Source organism: Schistocerca nitens, chromosome 6 (genome assembly GCF_023898315.1).
Source record: "Schistocerca nitens isolate TAMUIC-IGC-003100 chromosome 6, iqSchNite1.1, whole genome shotgun sequence".
NCBI lineage: Eukaryota > Metazoa > Arthropoda > Insecta > Orthoptera > Acrididae > Schistocerca > Schistocerca nitens.
The window spans coordinates 334809425-334827720 of NC_064619.1; the positions used below are offsets into that span (position 1 = coordinate 334809425).

At 45.0% G+C, this 18296-nt stretch overlaps 1 protein-coding gene across 1 annotated transcript in view; it reads right to left on the bottom strand.

Moving 5' to 3' along the window:
• Positions 1–6220: 6220 nt before the first annotated feature.
• LOC126262796 (probable cytochrome P450 6a13) overlaps positions 6221–18296 on the bottom strand; it is a 70487-nt gene continuing 58411 nt past the window's right edge. Inside the window, exon 6 of the mRNA XM_049959617.1 lies at positions 6221–6533. Within this exon, the coding sequence (XP_049815574.1) occupies positions 6367–6533 (167 nt within the window). The 3' untranslated portion in view covers positions 6221–6366. The remainder of the gene's footprint in view (positions 6534–18296) is intronic.

Consider the following 18296-nt stretch of genomic DNA (forward strand, 5'->3'; position numbering starts at 1 on the left):
TAAGGACATCACACACATCCATGCCCGAGGCAGGATTCGAACCTGCGACCATAGTGGTCGCTCTGTTCCAGACTGTAGCGCCTAGAACCGCACGGCCACTCTGGCCGGCGATGGTGCGTACAGTTTAAAGTTTTACCATTACCTGCTGTGAATGAAGAAACGGTTGGCCGCGTGCGGGCAAGTTTCGCACGTAGCCCACAAAAGTCGATGAACAGATCAAACAGAGAACTGAACATACCACAACCAACCGTTCGGAAGATCGTAAGGAAAAGAGTGAAGCTCAAGCCTTGCCGCCTGCAGTTGCTACAAGCCCTAACTCCCAATGACAAAATCAGACGCTTTGAATTTTCGGCAAACTTGCAACAGCCTATGGACGTGTTTTGTGAAAAACTCATCTTCAATGACGATACAAGAATTTTTGTGAGTGGCACAGTGAACAGGGACAATGTGCTAATCTGGGATTCATAGTATCCCCATACTATCGTGCAGCACACTCGAGATTCACCAGAACTTAATGTATTCTGTGTAGTCTCGCGGTTTAAAGTTAACAGTCCTTTTTTCTGCTGCAAAAAGACTGTTACGAGACACACGTATCTGGACATTCTGAGAAATTGGCTCATACATAACTGGAGACCGACAGTGTGGAATTCATCTTGAGGTTCGCGAATTTCTTTACAGGAAATTGAGAAACTGACGGATCGGTTGTGGTGGGGTTGATGGTCAGAAATTCGTGTCACGGCCCCACACTCTCCCGATCTAGCCCCACATGATTATTTTTTGTGTGATTTTATGTGGAAGGTTCACGCCGTTTTAACACGCCACAACACTGCGCAATTCGACTTGCCGGCTAAACGGGGACCCACAATGTGACTCCTTTCAGTTGCTGTCAGGTGCTTATAACGCTGCCTCACACGTGTAAGCAGCATTTCTACACTACTGGCCATTAAAATTGCTACACCAAGAAGAAATGCAGATGATAACCGAGTATTGGTTCAAATGGCTCTGAGCACTATGGGACTTAACATATATGGTCATTAGTCCAACCAGGTATTAATTGGACAAATATATTATACTAGAACTGACATGTGATTACATTTCACGCAATTTGGGTGCTTAGATCCTGAGAAATCAGTACCCAGAACAACCACCTCTGGCCGTAATAACGGCCTTGATATGCCGGGGCATTGAGTCAAACAGAGCTTGCATGGCGTGTACGGGTACAGCTACTCATGCAGCTTCAACACGATGCCACAGTTCATCAAGAGTAGGACTGGCGTATTGTGACGAGCCAGTTGCTCGGCCACCATCGACCAGACGTTTTCACTTGGTGAGAGATCTGGCCAGGACAGCAGTCGAACATTTTTTGAATCCGGAAAGGCCCGTACAGGACCTGCAACATGCAGTCGTGCATTATCCTGCTGAAATGTAGAGTTTCGCAGGGATCGAATGAAGGGTCGAGCCAGGGGTCGTAACACATGTGACATGTAACGTCCACTGTTCAAAGTGCCGTCAATGCGAACAAGAGGTGACCGAGACGTGTAACCAATGGCACCCCATACCATCACGCCGGGTGATACGTCAGTATGGCGATGACGAATACACGCTTCCAATGTGCGTTCATCGCGATGTCGCCAAACACTCATGCGACCATCATGATGCTGTAAACAGAACCTGGATTCAACCGAAAAAAATGATGTTTTGCCATTCGTGCACCCAGGTTCGTCTGAGTACACCATCGTCAACGTAAAGGGTAACCGCAGCCATGGTCTCCGGGCTGATAGTCGATGCTGCTGGAAACGTCGTCGAACTGTTCGTGCAGATGGTTGTTGTCTTGCAAACGTCCCCATCTGTTGACTCAGGGATCGAGACGTGGCTGCACGATCCGTTACAGCCATGCGGATAAGATGCCTGTCATCTCGACTGCTAGTGACACGAGGCCGTTGGGATCCAGCACGGCGTTCCGTATTACCCTCTTGAACCCACCGATTCCATATTCTGCTAACAGTCATTGGATCTCGACCAACGCGAGCAGCAATGTCGCGATACGATAAACCGCAATCGCGACAGGCTACAATCCGACCTTTATCAAAGTCGGAAACGTAATGGTACGCATTTCTCCTCCTTACACGAGGCATCACAACAACGTTTCACCAGGCAACGCCGGTCAACTGCCGTTTGTGTATGAGAAATCGGTTGGAAACTTTCCTGATGTCAGCACGTTGTAGGTGTCGCCACCGGCGCCAACCTTGTGTGAAAGCTCTGAAAAGCTAATCATTTGCATATCACAGCATCTTCTTCCTGCCGGTTAAATTTCGCGTCTGTAGCACGTCATCTTCGTAGTGTAGCAATTTTAATGGCCAGTAGTGTATGTCCTTCACAGTGGTCACCCAGCACCTGCGGCTGTTATTGCCTCTTACATATCCTATCAGGCACATTAATGCACTCTCATGGTTGATCTTCGTGTCATGGAGAATTTCAACTTTAAATCATTTACATACTTGCCGATAGCGTGTTCGTGTATTAAGTTACGTTGACATCGGAAGATATCTTCTTGTGCATCACTTTTTTGTCAGGTAGCGTCATATATTCCCTCTTTCTTTCACATATGCACTCATGAGCGGCAATAATATGCAGAAGTTTCATGATGTCTGAATATGTATACTGAGGTGACAAAAGTCTCAGGATACCTCCTAATATTGCGTCAGACCTTTTGTCCCGCGTAGTGCAGCAACTCGACGTGGCATGGACTCAACAAGTCGTTGGAAGGCCCCTGCAGAAATATTGAGCCGTGCCACCTCTACAGTCGTCCATAATTGCAAAAGTATTGCCGGTGTAGGATTTTGTGCATGAACTGATCTCTCGATTACGTCTCATAAATATTCTGTGAGACTGATGTCGGGCGATGTGGGTGGCCAAACCATTCGCTCGAACTATCCAGAATGGTATTCAGACGACTGTGGCGGGGTGACATGGCGCTTTGTTATGGGAATATGAAGTCCATGGATGGCTGCAATTGGTCTCCAAATAGCCGAACATAACCGTTTCCAGTAATGATCGGTTCACTTGGACCAGAGGACCTAATACATTCCATGTAAACACAGACCACACCATTATGCAGCCATCATCAGCTTGCACAGTGCCTTGTTGACAACTTGGGTCCACGGCTTCGAGGGGTCTGCGCCATACCCGAATCCTACCATCAGCTCTTACCAACTGAAATAGTGACTCATCTGACCACGCCACAGATTTCCAGTCGTCTCGGGTCCAACCGATATAGCTAAGAGCCCAGGAGAGGTGTTGCAGGCGATGTCGTACTGTTAGCAAAGGTCCTCACGTCGATCGTCCGCTGCCATAGCCCGTTATCAGATTTCGCCGCAGTGTCCTAACGGTTACGTTCGTCGTACGTCCCACATTGGTTTCCGCAGCTATTTCACGCAGTGTTGCTTGTGTGTCAGCGCGGACAACTCTAAGCAAACGACGCTGCTTTCGCTTGTTAAGTTTTCCGTGGTGAGAGGTAAATGTTTGAAAGTGGTATTCTCAGCACGGTCTTGACACTGAGGGTCTCGGAATATTGATTTCCCTAACGATTTTCGGAATGGATTGTCCCACACGTCTAGTTCCAACCACCGTTCCGTGTTCAGAGTCTGTTAATTCCTGTCGTGCGGTCATAATCACGTCTGAAACTTTTTTACATGAATCACGTGAGTAGAAATGACAGCTCCGCCAAAGAAATGCCCTTTCATACCTTCTGTACACGACACTACTGCCACCTGTATAAGTGGCTATCTCTATGCCATGTCGTTTGTCATCTCATTGTATATTTCTTAGAATCTGAGTTGATAAATCATATTTATCTACTTTCTTACACACTTAAGGTCAAGTGATTTTACTTTGAGGGTAGCTTATGGTTTAAATCTTCTCAATACTGTTTTTTTAAGTAAAACATAAATAAATGCGTTCTTTATTGACACTTGCCCTTATTTAAGACTTAGTAGAAACAATGTCATACATAAGTAGCTTTATGAAATTTGTTGATTCTTGGCTTGCAGAAACGACAGTTTCCTTTGGGTAAAAAAAAAGTTACGATATAAGAAATGTGTCATGATACACCTTCTACGGATTATAACGGAACAGAACTGACCAGCTTTGTGGGGTAGTAGAAAACGTCTTGAGAACCAAACTGAGGATGTCTGAAAGTTCATTACGATGCTCTGCAGTGTCATGGGCGACGTATCTAGGCATGAGTCTCAATCCTCGCTTTGTTCCTCAAGACACCGTTTATAATCCATCGAAAATTGTATCATCTTGTTGCACTCTGCAGATGGAGCTGCTACGATTAGTGCCTTCCTTATCAGTAAAAACTGGGTAATATGGTCCATATTTTCGCTTTAATTCCCGGCCAAACAATATGAAGATACCTTTACAGATGAAAGCTATTCACAGTAACCACTGTAATATACACTCCTGGAAATGGAAAAAAGAACACATTGACACCGGTGTGTCAGACCCACCATACTTGCTCCGGACACTGCGAGAGGGCTGTACAAGCAATGTGATAATGATCACACGCACGGCACAGCGGACACACCAGGAACCGCGGTGTTGGCCGTCGAATGGCGCTAGCTGCGCAGCGTTTGTGCACCGCCGCCGTCAGTGTCAGCCAGTTTGCCGTGGCATACGGAGCTCCATCGCAGTCTTTAACACTGGTAGCATGCCGCGACAGCGTGGACGTGAACCGTATGTGCAGTTGACGGACTTTGAGCGAGGGCGTATAGTGGGCATGCGGGAGGCCGGGTGGACGTACCGCCGAATTGCTCAACACGTGGGGCGTGAGGTCTCCACAGTACATCGATGTTGTCGCCAGTGGTCGGCGGAAGGTGCACGTGCCCGTCGACCTGGGACCGGACCGCAGCGACGCACGGATGCACGCCAAGACCGTAGGATCCTACGCAGTGCCGTAGGGGACCGCACCGCCACTTCCCAGCAAATTAGGGACACTGTTGCTCCTGGGGTATCGGCGAGGACCATTCGCAACCGTCTCCATGAAGCTGGGCTACGGTCCCTCACACCGTTAGGCCGTCTTCCGCTCACGCCCCAACATCGTGCAGCCCGCCTCCAGTGGTGTCGCGACAGGCGTGAATGGAGGGACGAATGGAGACGTGTCGTCTTCAGCGATGAGAGTCGCTTCTGCCTTGGTGCCAATGATGGTCGTATGCGTGTTTGGCGCCGTGCAGGTGAGCGCCACAATCAGGACTGCATACGACCGAGGCACACAGGGCCAACACCCGGCATCATGGTGTGGGGAGCGATCTCCTACACTGGCCGTACACCACTGGTGATCGTCGAGGGGACACTGAATAGTGCACGGTACATCCAAACCGTCATCGAACCCATCGTTCTACCATTCCTAGACCGGCAAGGGAACTTGCTGTTCCAACAGGACAATGCACGTCCGCATGTATCCCGTGCCACCCAACGTGCTCTAGAAGGTGTAAGCCAACTACCCTGGCCAGCAAGATCTCCGGATCTGTCCCCCATTGAGCATGTTTGGGACTGGATGAAGCGTCGTCTCACGCGGTCTGCACGTCCAGCACGAACGCTGGTCCAACTGAGGCGCCAGGTGGAAATGGCATGGCAAGCCGTTCCACAGGACTACATCCAGCATCTCTACGATCGTCTCCATGGGAGAATAGCAGCCTGCATTGCTGCGAAAGGTGGATATACACTGTACTAGTGCCGACATTGTGCATGCTCTGTTGCCTGTGTCTATGTGCCTGTGGTTCTGTCAGTGTGATCATGTGATGTATCTGACCCCAGGAATGTGTCAATAAAGTTTCCCCTTCCTGGGACAATGAATTCACGGTGTTCTTATTTCAATTTCCAGGAGTGTATTATTTCTTACGCAGCAGTCTCACAGTCAGTATGATACAAATAATTATCTTTCATACTGTTTTCCTCAGTGCTAAATAATCCATAAATTCGTAAACCGGTATCATAACCAAAGACAGTCTTTTTTTCTTTTTTTTTAATGAACTTCGTATGTAGCTTCTACCATGAAGTAATCTAAAAAAATTTATTGAAAAATTGCACTTTATGAGTAAGTGTAGAGGTACATAGTAGTATCACCAAAACTTCTTCGAAAGTGATTATTACTTGCCATAGACAAAGAGAATAGGAAAAAAAAACAATTAAAGTTAAATCACAAAACACATATAAAATATTTATGATTAAACCGTAGAAATTGAATGCAATTCAGTTTGGACAAGTTACATAAAACATTTGACTTTTAACACATTTGATGGAGTGACATGGCTTTATGCTCTGTCGTTTCTATCTTTGTTGTAGCCTCCTTGTTAAGGCACAAACTCAGTCCCGGGGAAGAACGTTAAGCCATGCTCCACCCTTCGGTGTCATGATCTTGCGTGTAGGATCAATCCTGAGTGGCATCTTGGTTCGGTAACATACTCGAAGTTCCACCTCTGAAAGAATTGCAGCTACCGCCATCTTCAGGATCAGCAAAGCAAGCTCGTTCCCTGCAACACAATAAGTTTGACGTTAACTTAACGTTCGTCAGTAAATTTTCACACGAATAATACATAATGGCAACAAAGTTTCATTCAAATTTCGCTACTCTGCGAGAATTATATGAAAGAAGAAGCTAGTTATATCAGAATTATGATAGATAACTGATCAGTGCAGTGGAACAAATACAAAATAAAGTGACCATTTGTTGTTTTGGAACGGCTAATAGTGATGGTGTTTCTACAATGGCAGTATGACAAGCAATAACCTTTCTTTCGCAGCTGAGAATGATTTTCAAAGAAAAATATGTGATCAGGCTATATAAAAAGAAAAAAGTAAAATGAACGCAATTATGGTGCAGGCAGCTTTTTGCTACGTTATTATTCTTTTCAGACAAGACGAGCATAATCTGAGGCATGTACTCAGTGGTCATGTTGACACTGATATGACTTTCAATGCGTTCCTCGAAGTATGTAAATGAGCATGGAGTGAAAATGCTTTTAATTTTCAAGTTATAAGCGAAGATCATAAGAAAAGACTGAAATTGGAATCCTGTGGTGTTATTAAAACATCTAACACCAAAAATCAACATCTATAAAAATTAAATAAAGTCTCGACTCGACGTAAATCAAAGCAAAAGCTTATTGAGACAAAACTCAACACACTACGTCACAACGCCCAAGAATAAAACTCCCATACCCAATTTGGTGTTCATAACTTTAAAAGTACACTCTAAAATAAAATCGACTCACAACGAAGGAATTATCCGAATGGGATGGAAATCGGTAGATGTGATGTACATGTACAGACAGACAAATGATTACAATTTCATAAAAACTGAATGATTTATGTAAGAGCAAGGCGATTACGTGTTGGTCCATCTCTAGGCCTTATGCAAGCAGTTTTTCGACTTGGCATTCACTGATAGACTTGTTGGGTGTCCTCCTGACGGATATAGTGTTAAATCTAATTGGCGCGTTAGGTCGTCAAAATCCCGGAGATAGTTGGAGGGCGCTGCCTGTTGTGCTCCAAACGTTCTCAGTTGGAAAGAGATTCGAAAACCTTGTCATACGGCACGACAACAAGGATGCCATTCCTTTTCATAACAGGACCCCTTTGGTACGTCGATGATATTCTAGGGCCCGTTTTGTTGTCCTACATGGAAAGCTATCTTGGGCTTATACTTCAGCAAGATAATGTTGGTCCGCACACAGAGAGAGTTTCTACTGCTTGTCTTCGTGCTTGGCGAATCCCACAGTGGCCAGCAAGGTCTTCAGATCTTGACCCGTCTGAGACCGTTTGAAGGATAATGGGCAGGGCCGTCCAACTAGCGCGGGATTTTGACGTTCTAACGCGTCGATTGAGCAGAATTTGACACGATATCCCTCAGGAGCACGCCGAATAACTGCTCGCATGAGGGCCAGAGGTAGACCAACGCATTACTGACTTGCCCAATTTGTGAAGCTCTTTCCCTTGAATAAATAATCCAATCTTTCTGAAGTTGTAGTCATTTGTCTGCCTGTAGATGTGCATCACATCTACTGATTTCCGTCCCATTCGGATAATTCCTTCGCGGTACGCATTTTTTTATTGTCCTAGGGTGTGTGTTGGACCTCAGTTTCATTTTGAAAATTGACGAATTGCTAGTGGCTCGTGAACTATTGTTTGAAAGAGTATAAAATTTTGGCGCAGTGGATATTTTTATATCATAATGAAAAAGTCATGTCATCAAATGACGCCATTTTTCGACGCTATAAAGCTGTTGGCTTCCCTCTCACATCGATGCAGCAGTCTATTTAGTGAGAAGCATGTCTTCTCATGGACCGCCTACAGCTTGACCATGAAGTCAGACACATCAGTACTGACCTTGTAAGTAGGCTGTTTATGTTTTCTTATTAGCAACGTTACGTAGCGCTCTGTATGAAAATCACTGGCTGTGCTGTGTGCAGTCTGTGGCTAGTTTGCATTGTTGTCTGCCATTGTAGTGTTGGGCAGCGGCAGCTGGATGTGAACAGCGCGTAGCGTTGCGCAGTTGGAGGTGAGCCGCCAGCAGTGGTGGATGTGGGGAGAGAAATGGCGGAGTTTTGATATTTGTAAGAATGGATGTTATGAACTCTTACATACATTATGACTTTTGATGACTATTAAGGTAAATACATTGTTTGTTCTCTATCAAAATCTTTCATTTGCTAACTATGCCTATCAGTAGTTAGTGCCTTCAGTAGTTTTTTGAATCTTTTATTTAGCTGGCAGTAGTGGCGCTCGCTGTATTGCAGTAGTTCGAGTAACGAAGATTTTTGGTGAGGTAAGTGATATGTGAAAGGTATAGGTTAATGTTAGTCAGGGCCATTCTTTTGTAGGGATTTTTGAAAGTGAGATTGCGTTGCGCTAAAAATATTGTGTGTCAGTTTAAGCACAGTCCTGTATAAATCTTTAAAGGGGACGTTTCAACCTAATGAGACGTTTCCGCTGCAGCGAAGGTCTTGCACAGAAGTATCTCTCTCTCTCTTTCTCTTCAGCCTTCCAAGTACACACAGATGCATAATATATTTCTCAGACGTGTGTGTGTTTGTGTGTCTGTGTGAAAGAGAGAGAGAGAGAGAGAGAGAGAGAGAGAGAGAGAGAGAGATATGAATAACACCGATTTGCACAACTTACGTCAAGCTTAAACAGTCTTTGGAAATACTGTAGTATTGGCAATGTTTTTTTTTAACATGGCGCCAGTTTTATGCAATTTAGATTAAGGTTATTCATTTTTCAGTATGAGAATACTCTAGTATTGGCAATATTTTTATTTGAATCTGGTTACATTTTTTTACACGACGGCTTTGCCGCAGTGGATACACCGGTTCCCGTCAGATCACCGACGTTAGCGCTGTCGGGCGTGGCTGGCACTTGGATGGGTGACCATCCGGCCGCCATGCTCTGTTGCCATTTTTTGGGGTGCACTCAGGCTCGTGATGCCAATTGAGGAGCTACTCGACCGAACAGAAGCGGCTCCGGTCACAGAAAACCACCATAACGACCGGGAGAGCGGTGTGCTGACCACACGCCCCTCCTATCTGCATCCTCAGCTGAGGATGACACGGGGGTCGGATGGTCCCGATGGGCCACTTGTGGACTGAAGACGGAGTGTAACATTTTACACAGTTCAGATGATGGTTAGGTGTTTCTTTAAAAAAAATAATACAAATCATTTAAATTGAACATGTAATATAATACTGTTTGCATGTTTCATTAGTATTTTCTGCATTTCCCACCAGTATGCCGACATTGAAAAAATCTCGCGGCTTGTGACGTCATGATATGTCATAGATAAGGTTTGAGATGTCACTGATAAGAGGGAGTGTGGCTTGTGACACATTCGTTCAAGGTCGTTTAAGTGCAAAGTGGCGCCCATCTTGGAGTATCACATCAGCGGTATCACGTAATTCAATACTGGGTTTAAGTGCAAAGTAAGGCACGTAGTACGTACCTATACTACTTTTGCGAACACGCATTTATTCAATATTATAAAATAGATCTTCTCTAAATTTAAAGTTACACTGTCCTTGGGCTCATTAAATTTGAAGTTTGGTACCCAAGTGGAGACAATCACACTGAAGTGTGGGCTGTCAGATACAGGTACAAAGCTTACCGAAATCAGAGCTCACGCCACCGTGAACAGAAGTGCCACTTCCTCATAGGGGGTTGCTGTTATGCGGATTTGGTTGAGAATTACGTCAGAAAACAGAAACTTAAAAAGTGCAGCATTGTTTGTAGTGCACCCACTTACGAAGGCAATTCAGCGTCCTTGGTCCCAGCCTCTCGGCCATGAAGACAATACCGAAGGCATTATCAGCGCAGAAAACGAACACACGAAGTAAAACAATAAACTGGTAGCCAAGATAGCAGGAATTCTTTTTATTTCATGGTATCATGGAATAAAAAGAATTCCTGCGATCTTGGCTACCAGTTTATTGTGTTACAAGCATCTAGATCGCTCCCACATGAGCACAATGTGCTCCCTACAAAACACACGAAGTATCATCTCATCTGTTAGCAGTCAAGTCCGTAGCTGCGACAGGCTACAGTTGTTTGCTGTATTCGCTCCATTTGCAGGTGAAGGGCTAGGGACAGCAGTCAGCGTAGACCTAACACCGACGACCCCTCTCGCCGACCCTCAGCTTCATTCTCTCCTTGTCCATCAGAATGTCGGGTTATACAGCCATCTTGGATCTTAGCCAAGTTCACATTCTTTTCTGTTTTGTATTTCTGAACTTTTAATTATGTGTTCAAAGTCTTCTACTCGTGGAGACAATCCTTAGCAGCCCAACGATCATACTCTAAGGAAAAATAGATTGCGGTATTTCGGGATAGATTGCGGTATTTCCGGACATAGGGGGCCTCGTCCTTCATAGGGGGCGTCCTGGCAGAGTTGTATCCCTCCGCCTCGGACCTTCAGAAAAAGGCTCCATTGTTTCCTCGACCTACTCTATCATATTGGTTATACCAGTATGGAGTTATAATAGACCTGTTAGGAAATTGAGTAAATTAAAAATAATAATAATAACACTAAACATCACAAAATCGAAAGTTAAGGTTTTGGAACATATACTGTATTCGAACATTATGAAGTACCTCGAAGAAAACGATTTATTGACACATAGTCAGCACGGATTCAGAAAATATCGTTCTTGTGAAACACAACTAGCTCTTTATACTCACGAAGTAATGACTGCTATCGACAGGTGATGTCAAACTGATTACATATTTTTAGATTTCCAGAAGGTTTTCGACACCGTTCCTCACAAGCGTCTCCTAACCAGGTTACGTGCGTATGGAATATCGTCTCAGTTGCGCGACTGGATTCGTGATTTCCTTTCAGCCAGGTCACAGTTCGTAGCAACAGACGGAAAGTCATCGAGTAAAATAGAAGTAATATCCGGCGTTCCCCAAGGAAGTGTTATAGGCCCTCTGTTGTTCCTGATCTATATTAACGGCATAGGAGACAATCTGAATAACCGTCTTAGATTGTTTGCAGATTATGCTGTCATTTACCGTCTTGTAAAGTCATGACGATCAAAACGAATTGTAAAATGATGCGAAAAATGGCAATTGACCCTGAATAAGGAAAAGTGTGAATTCATCCACATGAGTACTAAAAGAAATCAGCTAAATTTCGGTTACACGATAAATCACACAAATCTGAAGGCTGTAAATTCAACTAAATACTTAGGGATTACAGTTACAAATAACCTAAATTGGAACGATCACATAGATAATATTGTGGGTAGAGCAAACCAAAGACTGCGATTCATTGCAGAACACTTAGAAGGTGCAACAGGTCTACCACAGAGACTGCTTACATCACGCTTGTCCGCCCTATTCTGGTGTATTGCTGTGCGGTGTGGGATCCGCATCAGGTTGGACTGACGGATGACATCGGAAAAATACAAAGAAGGTCAGCTCGTTTTGTATTATCGCGAAATAAGGGAGATAGTGTCACAGACATGATACGTGAATTGGAGTGGCAATCATTAAAACAAAGGCGTTTTTCGTTGAGACGGTATCTTCTCATGAAATTTCAACCACCAGTTTCCTCCTCCGATTGTGAAAACATGATCATCACGATAAAATAAGAGAAATCAGGGCTCGCACAGAAAAATTTAAGTGCTCGTTTTTCCCGCGTGCCGTTCGAGAGTGGAACGATAGAGAGACAGCTTGAAACTGGTTCATTGAAGCCTCTTCCAGGCACTTTATTGTGAATAGCAGAGTAATCACGTAGATGTAGATGTAGATGTGTTATTGCTGCTAAAATGTTAGTTTCATTACTTTCATCATTTGCTCTTCTTTGTCCAATCCAATGTGTGTGAAATCTTATGAGACTTAACTGCTAAGCTTACGCACTACTTAACCTAAATTATCCTAAGGACAAACACACACACACACACACACACACACACACACACACACACACACACACACACAACACACACACACACACACACATGCCCGAGCGAGGACTCTAACCTCCGCCGGGACCAGCCGCACAGTCCTTCTTTGTTCTTGGCGAATTTTATTCTCCATTCTTCCAGTTTCTAGAATTTTTATAATGTTTGAAAAGACAGATCGTGAATCCTTGGCACCATCTGCATACTCCTCAGCATATAACCGCATCGCTGTTCTAATAGATTCGCGACATTCGCCATGAACGACATTCAATTTTTCGACTGTAGTGTACATTGTGCATGTCTCAGCGGCCTGAGAGCAAGTAATCTGGTTGCTAAAACAGCAGAAGACAGACTGATGGACTTGAAGAGGCCAGGTAAACACAAGAATCATAGCTGAGTTACGTGTTAGGTTAGATTTGGTATAATACGACAGACGTTTGTGAAACGTCTTCTCCTAACGGCGGGACAGTGGTATGCGGCGCTTTTATCTTAATACTATATGATCAAGTCTCATACATGTTATGTCGTTGAAGTTCCATTAGAAGAATACAAAGCTGATGCTGTAATTTGGCGACTATAAACGATAAAAATTGCACCTATCAGCCAAGAAATTCTGACCGCTGCTCACCGCGATGTTGGGTGCCTCCTGATGGCGTTGCGGCCAGGTGACGCGGTAACAAAAGTGTGTAAGCGGAGCAGACACGAACGGGGGACCATCCTAAAGAAGATATGGGCTGCAAATGGGGAAATCCGTTGAGAGAAGCGACTTTGATAAAGGATAGATTATTATTACGTGGAGCCTGTGAACGAGTATCTAGAAACAGAGGATACTGTTAAAATATTCACGTGCTACTGTCGTGAGCATCTACGGAAAGAGGTAGAAGGACAATGAAACTACCACTAGGCGCTAAATAATTGGGAGTCCTCGAGTCTTCTCAGAACGTGGGGGGTTCTGAGGTTTGTTTGCTCTATAAAATAGGATACATTATGATCTGTGGCATCTCTGCCGAAAGAGCACAATGCTGGTCACGGACAAGTGTTTCGGAACACACCGTTCATCGCACATAGTTGAGCATGGAGCTCAGCAGCAGATCACCCCTACGTGGTCACATGTGAATCCAACGACATCGTCTATTACGACTGCAATGGGCACGGAATCATCTGGATTCGACCGTCGATCAACGGAAACATGTCGGCTCTTCAGGTGAATCACATTTTTACTACATTTGGTCGATGGTAGTCTCCACAAACGTCGTTATCGAGGAGAACGGGGGCTCGAAACGTGAAGCGCGCCACGGACGCAGGCTGGTGGGAGCAGTATTTTGCTGAGGAAAATACACTCTAGCACTTGCATAGGATCTGTGGCAGTAATCGAAGACACGCTGACAGCTGCGAACCACCTGTATCCCTTCATCCGTGAAGCCTTCTCCAACGGCAATGTCGTCTTTCGGAGCCAAAATCGTGCTGCAGTGGTTTGAAGAGCATTATAATGAATTGACATTGATTCGCCTGATGTTAATCCTATAGAACCCATATGGGTCGCTGTCTGGGGCCATCACCGCGTACGCAAATCAGTGGCCCGTTATTTTCGCGGATTACGTGACTTGTGCGTAGACATCTAATGCCACATATCCCCACAAACTTACCAACAAACTGTCGGATCCCTGATACGCAGAATCAGTGATGTATTTCGTTCCAAAGACGGACAAACAAGCTATTAAGCAAGTTGCCATAATGGTTTGGCTCATCAGTGTAGTTGCGAAAGTCAGGAAATTTGCCATGTTGTCCGTTATTACTTGGCGAAAAGCATAGCTCGACATATTGATTCACTCTGGATATGTTTGGGGTGGTCCGTCTTAGCTGCCTCGTATATTTGATTGCATCTGGTTATTTACTCCACACTTTCTAAGTTATTCTTCGCATTCTCAGATCATCCTTTCAAGGACACAATCGAACAGAATAGAGGATACTTCGGTACATACATGAGACATTATTAAAAAAATGCTGTAGCAGTAAGACAATCCTACTACCGATAAGAATGGAGATGACGATGTCAAGGACTGACATGTAAAACGTCCGAAAACGACTTGTTGGTACCAGTATACCTTCCCTGTAATTAGTTGACTTGGAAAACTCTTGAAGTACGGAACACAACATGACTCTTATTTGCGTTGCGTAATTCATCAAACACATAATGAGGATAAACACAGCAACAAGCCAATAACTCAGTGGGTTTTGGGGCCAAAGATCATGCCACATGGCTCAATACCATAGATACAGTTTAACGTCCTCTCTACAGCTGCATGGTGACATTATTGGCAGGATTACAAAACTCTCTCTAAACACTCTAAATACCCCCACAGACCCTGGTGGGCCCATTGGTACTGACTGGCCGCCGACTTATCTTTCACCATTGGCGTCATTGGATGTGGTATGGAACTGCCTGAGGTCAGCACACTGCTCTCCTAGCCACTGTCAGTTTTCGTGACCTGGAGCCACTAATACTCATTGAAATAGCTCTTCAGGAGGTATCACGAGGTTGAGTGCACCCAGTTCCAATCTCTCCACCAAGGAAAAATCTCTGTCAGTACCAGAATCGCATGTGGATCCTTCGCATGGCAGTCAGGTGCACTGACCATTCAGTTATGGAGATGGACTAATGGAATTGTACAGCCAAACTCGCTAAAGAGACGGATTAAATACTGTACGAATATGTGTGAAATATATTAAATCCATCTGAAATACACACCGAGGTGGCAAAAGTCACGGGATACCATCTAGCATTGTCCTGGTGTAGTGCAGTAACTCGACTTAGCATCGACTCAACAAGTCATTGGAAGTCACCTCAAAGAATATTGTGCTGTGTTGCCTCTGTAGCAAAGCATACTTGCGAAAGTGCTGCTGGTGCAGGATTTTGTGCGCAAATGGATCTCTCGATTATGTCCAATAAATGTTCCATGGGATTCGTGATGCGCGATCTGGGTGGCCAGATCATTCACTTGAACTGTACACAATGCTCTTTGAACCAAATGCGAACAATAGTGGCCCAATGACATGCCGCGTTGTGATCCGTAAAAATTCCATCATTGGAAACATTAAATGCATAAATGGCTGTTAATGGAGTCCAAGTAGGCGAAAATAACCATTTCCGGTCAATGATCGGTTCAGTTGGACCAGAGGACTCAGTCTATTCCATGTAAACACATCCCACACCACTACGGAGCTTCCAGAGTATCTGTTGATGATTTGAGTCCATGGCTTCGGTGGGTTTGCAGCACACTCTAGCCCTATCTGCTCTTACCATCTGAAACAGGATTCGTCTGACCAGGCCACGGTTTTCCTGCTGTCTAGATTCCAACCGATATGGTCACAAGCCCAGAGAGGAGCAGAGGCGCTGCAGGCGATACTGTTAGCAAAGGCATTCGCGTCGGTTGTCTACTGCGATACCCCATTAACGCCAAATTTCGCCGTACTGTCCTAAGGGATACGTTCGTCGTACGTCCCACATTGATTTCTGTGATTATTTCACGTAGTGTCGCTCGTATTTTAGCAGTGGCAACTCTACGCAGACGCCGCTGCCCACAGTCGTTAAGTGAAGGACATCTGCCGGTGTGTTGTCCATGGTGAGAGGTAATGCCTGAAATTTGGTATTCTTGGCACACCGTTGACACTGTGGATTTAGCAATACTGAATTCGCTAACGATTTCCGAAATGGAATATCCATGTCCAACTACCATATCGCGTACCACTCCGTTAATTACCGTCGTGCGCCTATTATCACGTCGGAAACCTTTTCAAATGAATCATCTGAGTAGAAATGACAGTTCGGCCTATGCACTGCCCTTTACCACGTGTACCCGATACGAGCGCCATCTGTATTTGTGCATATCGCTATCCCATGGCTATTGTCACTTCGGTGTATGTGTGTCTGAAATAAACGGCCCAGTCACGTTAATGTGACCACCGCCTACGTTCAGCGCCAATATGCAACAGCCACTTAATGACAGCATGTGGCAGCACAAGCACTGGATGGTATATAAAGTGTGTCGGGAGACGCGGAAAATAGTGCGGTAGTTTTTGTAATGCGGAAACGGAGCGGATTATCTGGCGACCAAAAGCTGACGATCATAAGCCTTCAGGCCAAGGGTGGAAGCATTTCCGAAACGGTTAAGTCTGTAGACTGTTCGCATGCCTCCGTGGTTAAAATGTACCGTGCATGGCAAAATGGCGTTACCCAAAACTGGCGCCGAGGCAACTGTGGTGCACCATGGGACATAGATAACAAGGATGAACTAGGGCTGCGAAGATGCGTACAGGGGAACAGACATGCAACTGTTGAGCAACTGAACGTCCAAATGAACCAAGGGCCTAGCAACACTGTCTCCTCAACAACCGTCAAGCGAATGTTGCTGTATATGGGCCTCGACAACAGGCGCTTGGTTCGTGCATCCATGCTGACTGCTGTGCATCGGCGACGAAGGCTGAAATCTGCGCGTCAGTACCGCAATTGGATGTCCGCTGAGTGGCGACAGGTGGACTTTTTACATGAATGAAGGTTTTATGTTTCATCGTTGTGAAACGTCTGAAAGCATACACCCTGCAAACAGGTGGGAGTGTATTGTTTCAAGAATGTTTTCGTGGCGTTCCCTGGATGATTTCATCATTCTGGAAAACACAATGGATCAAAAACAGTATGAATAGCTTGGTGAAGTAATAAAGAAGAACGGCCGTGACTGGGAAGCTAAGAAACTCTGGGCAAAGAAGGTGGAAAAGGCTTTTCGCTGAACTTAAGATGTGAACAATAAGAGATATATTGCCTCTCAAGCATAATTACGGCACTGTTTTACAGTAAAAAACCTGAATATTTATATGAAGGCAAATGTGTCGATTTCAAAAAAGGCGGGAGAAATCGAAAATATGGAGCAGAAAGAGCAGAAACTCCTAAAGAACTATGGGGTCAACAAAACAGAAAAATGAATACCAGAAGAGGAGTAACAAGGATCTGTACAGAAAAACTGAACAAATAAATGTAGCGATGAGAAAACATAGAATGATGTTTTATGGCCATCTGGTTCCTGCGAATGAAAATAAGATATGCAAGAGAATTTTTAAAGACGTCAACTGGAGAAAAGTCTCTGTAGTGCAAGTGACTGCATAGAATCAGAAGTGATATGAAAGAGTTGAAGAGTGAAGTAAATGACATTATGAACAGAGATCCGTTTCGAAAGGATCTTTAAGGTACCCATCTTCAGAGGAAACCAAAAAGGAAACTATAGCAAAGTCGTGAGAAGTTCGGAAACAACAGCACTATGTGTCGGTTAGACCATCAGTGAGCACCACGAGTTCCTGCTGCTAATAAGGCGAGTGCACCGTTCGTTTATTACATATTTTTATGAGATTCAAACAGGAGCGAATTCAGTAATGGATAGAAACTGTGATTGCTGTGGGTTGTTGACCCTTCGCTCACAGCTCCAGGTAGTGTTGGCTTCTGTCACACAGCTTGAGGCTGCTGCCAAGTGGCATCACTGTGAGGGGGTCAGATGCAAGGATGCGAGGGTCATCGAGCACGTCCCACGTGGCCGCCCCGGGTACTGCCTGCACTGAGGCTGACCCCTCACCTGTGGTCGAGTGGGAGATCATTCCAAAGTCTGGCAGGCAGCGAAAGACTTTCTGAGGGGCCGATCGTAGGGCCTCCCCAGTTCGTTTGACGAACAAGTTTCGGGCGTTATCTGTGGCTGAGGAAGTCTCTAAGCCGGATGCAGTCGTTCACACTGTTCCAGAGGAAGCTTCTCGGTCCACAAGGTCTGGGAATTCACAGAGAGTTTACCACTCTCATTAGGA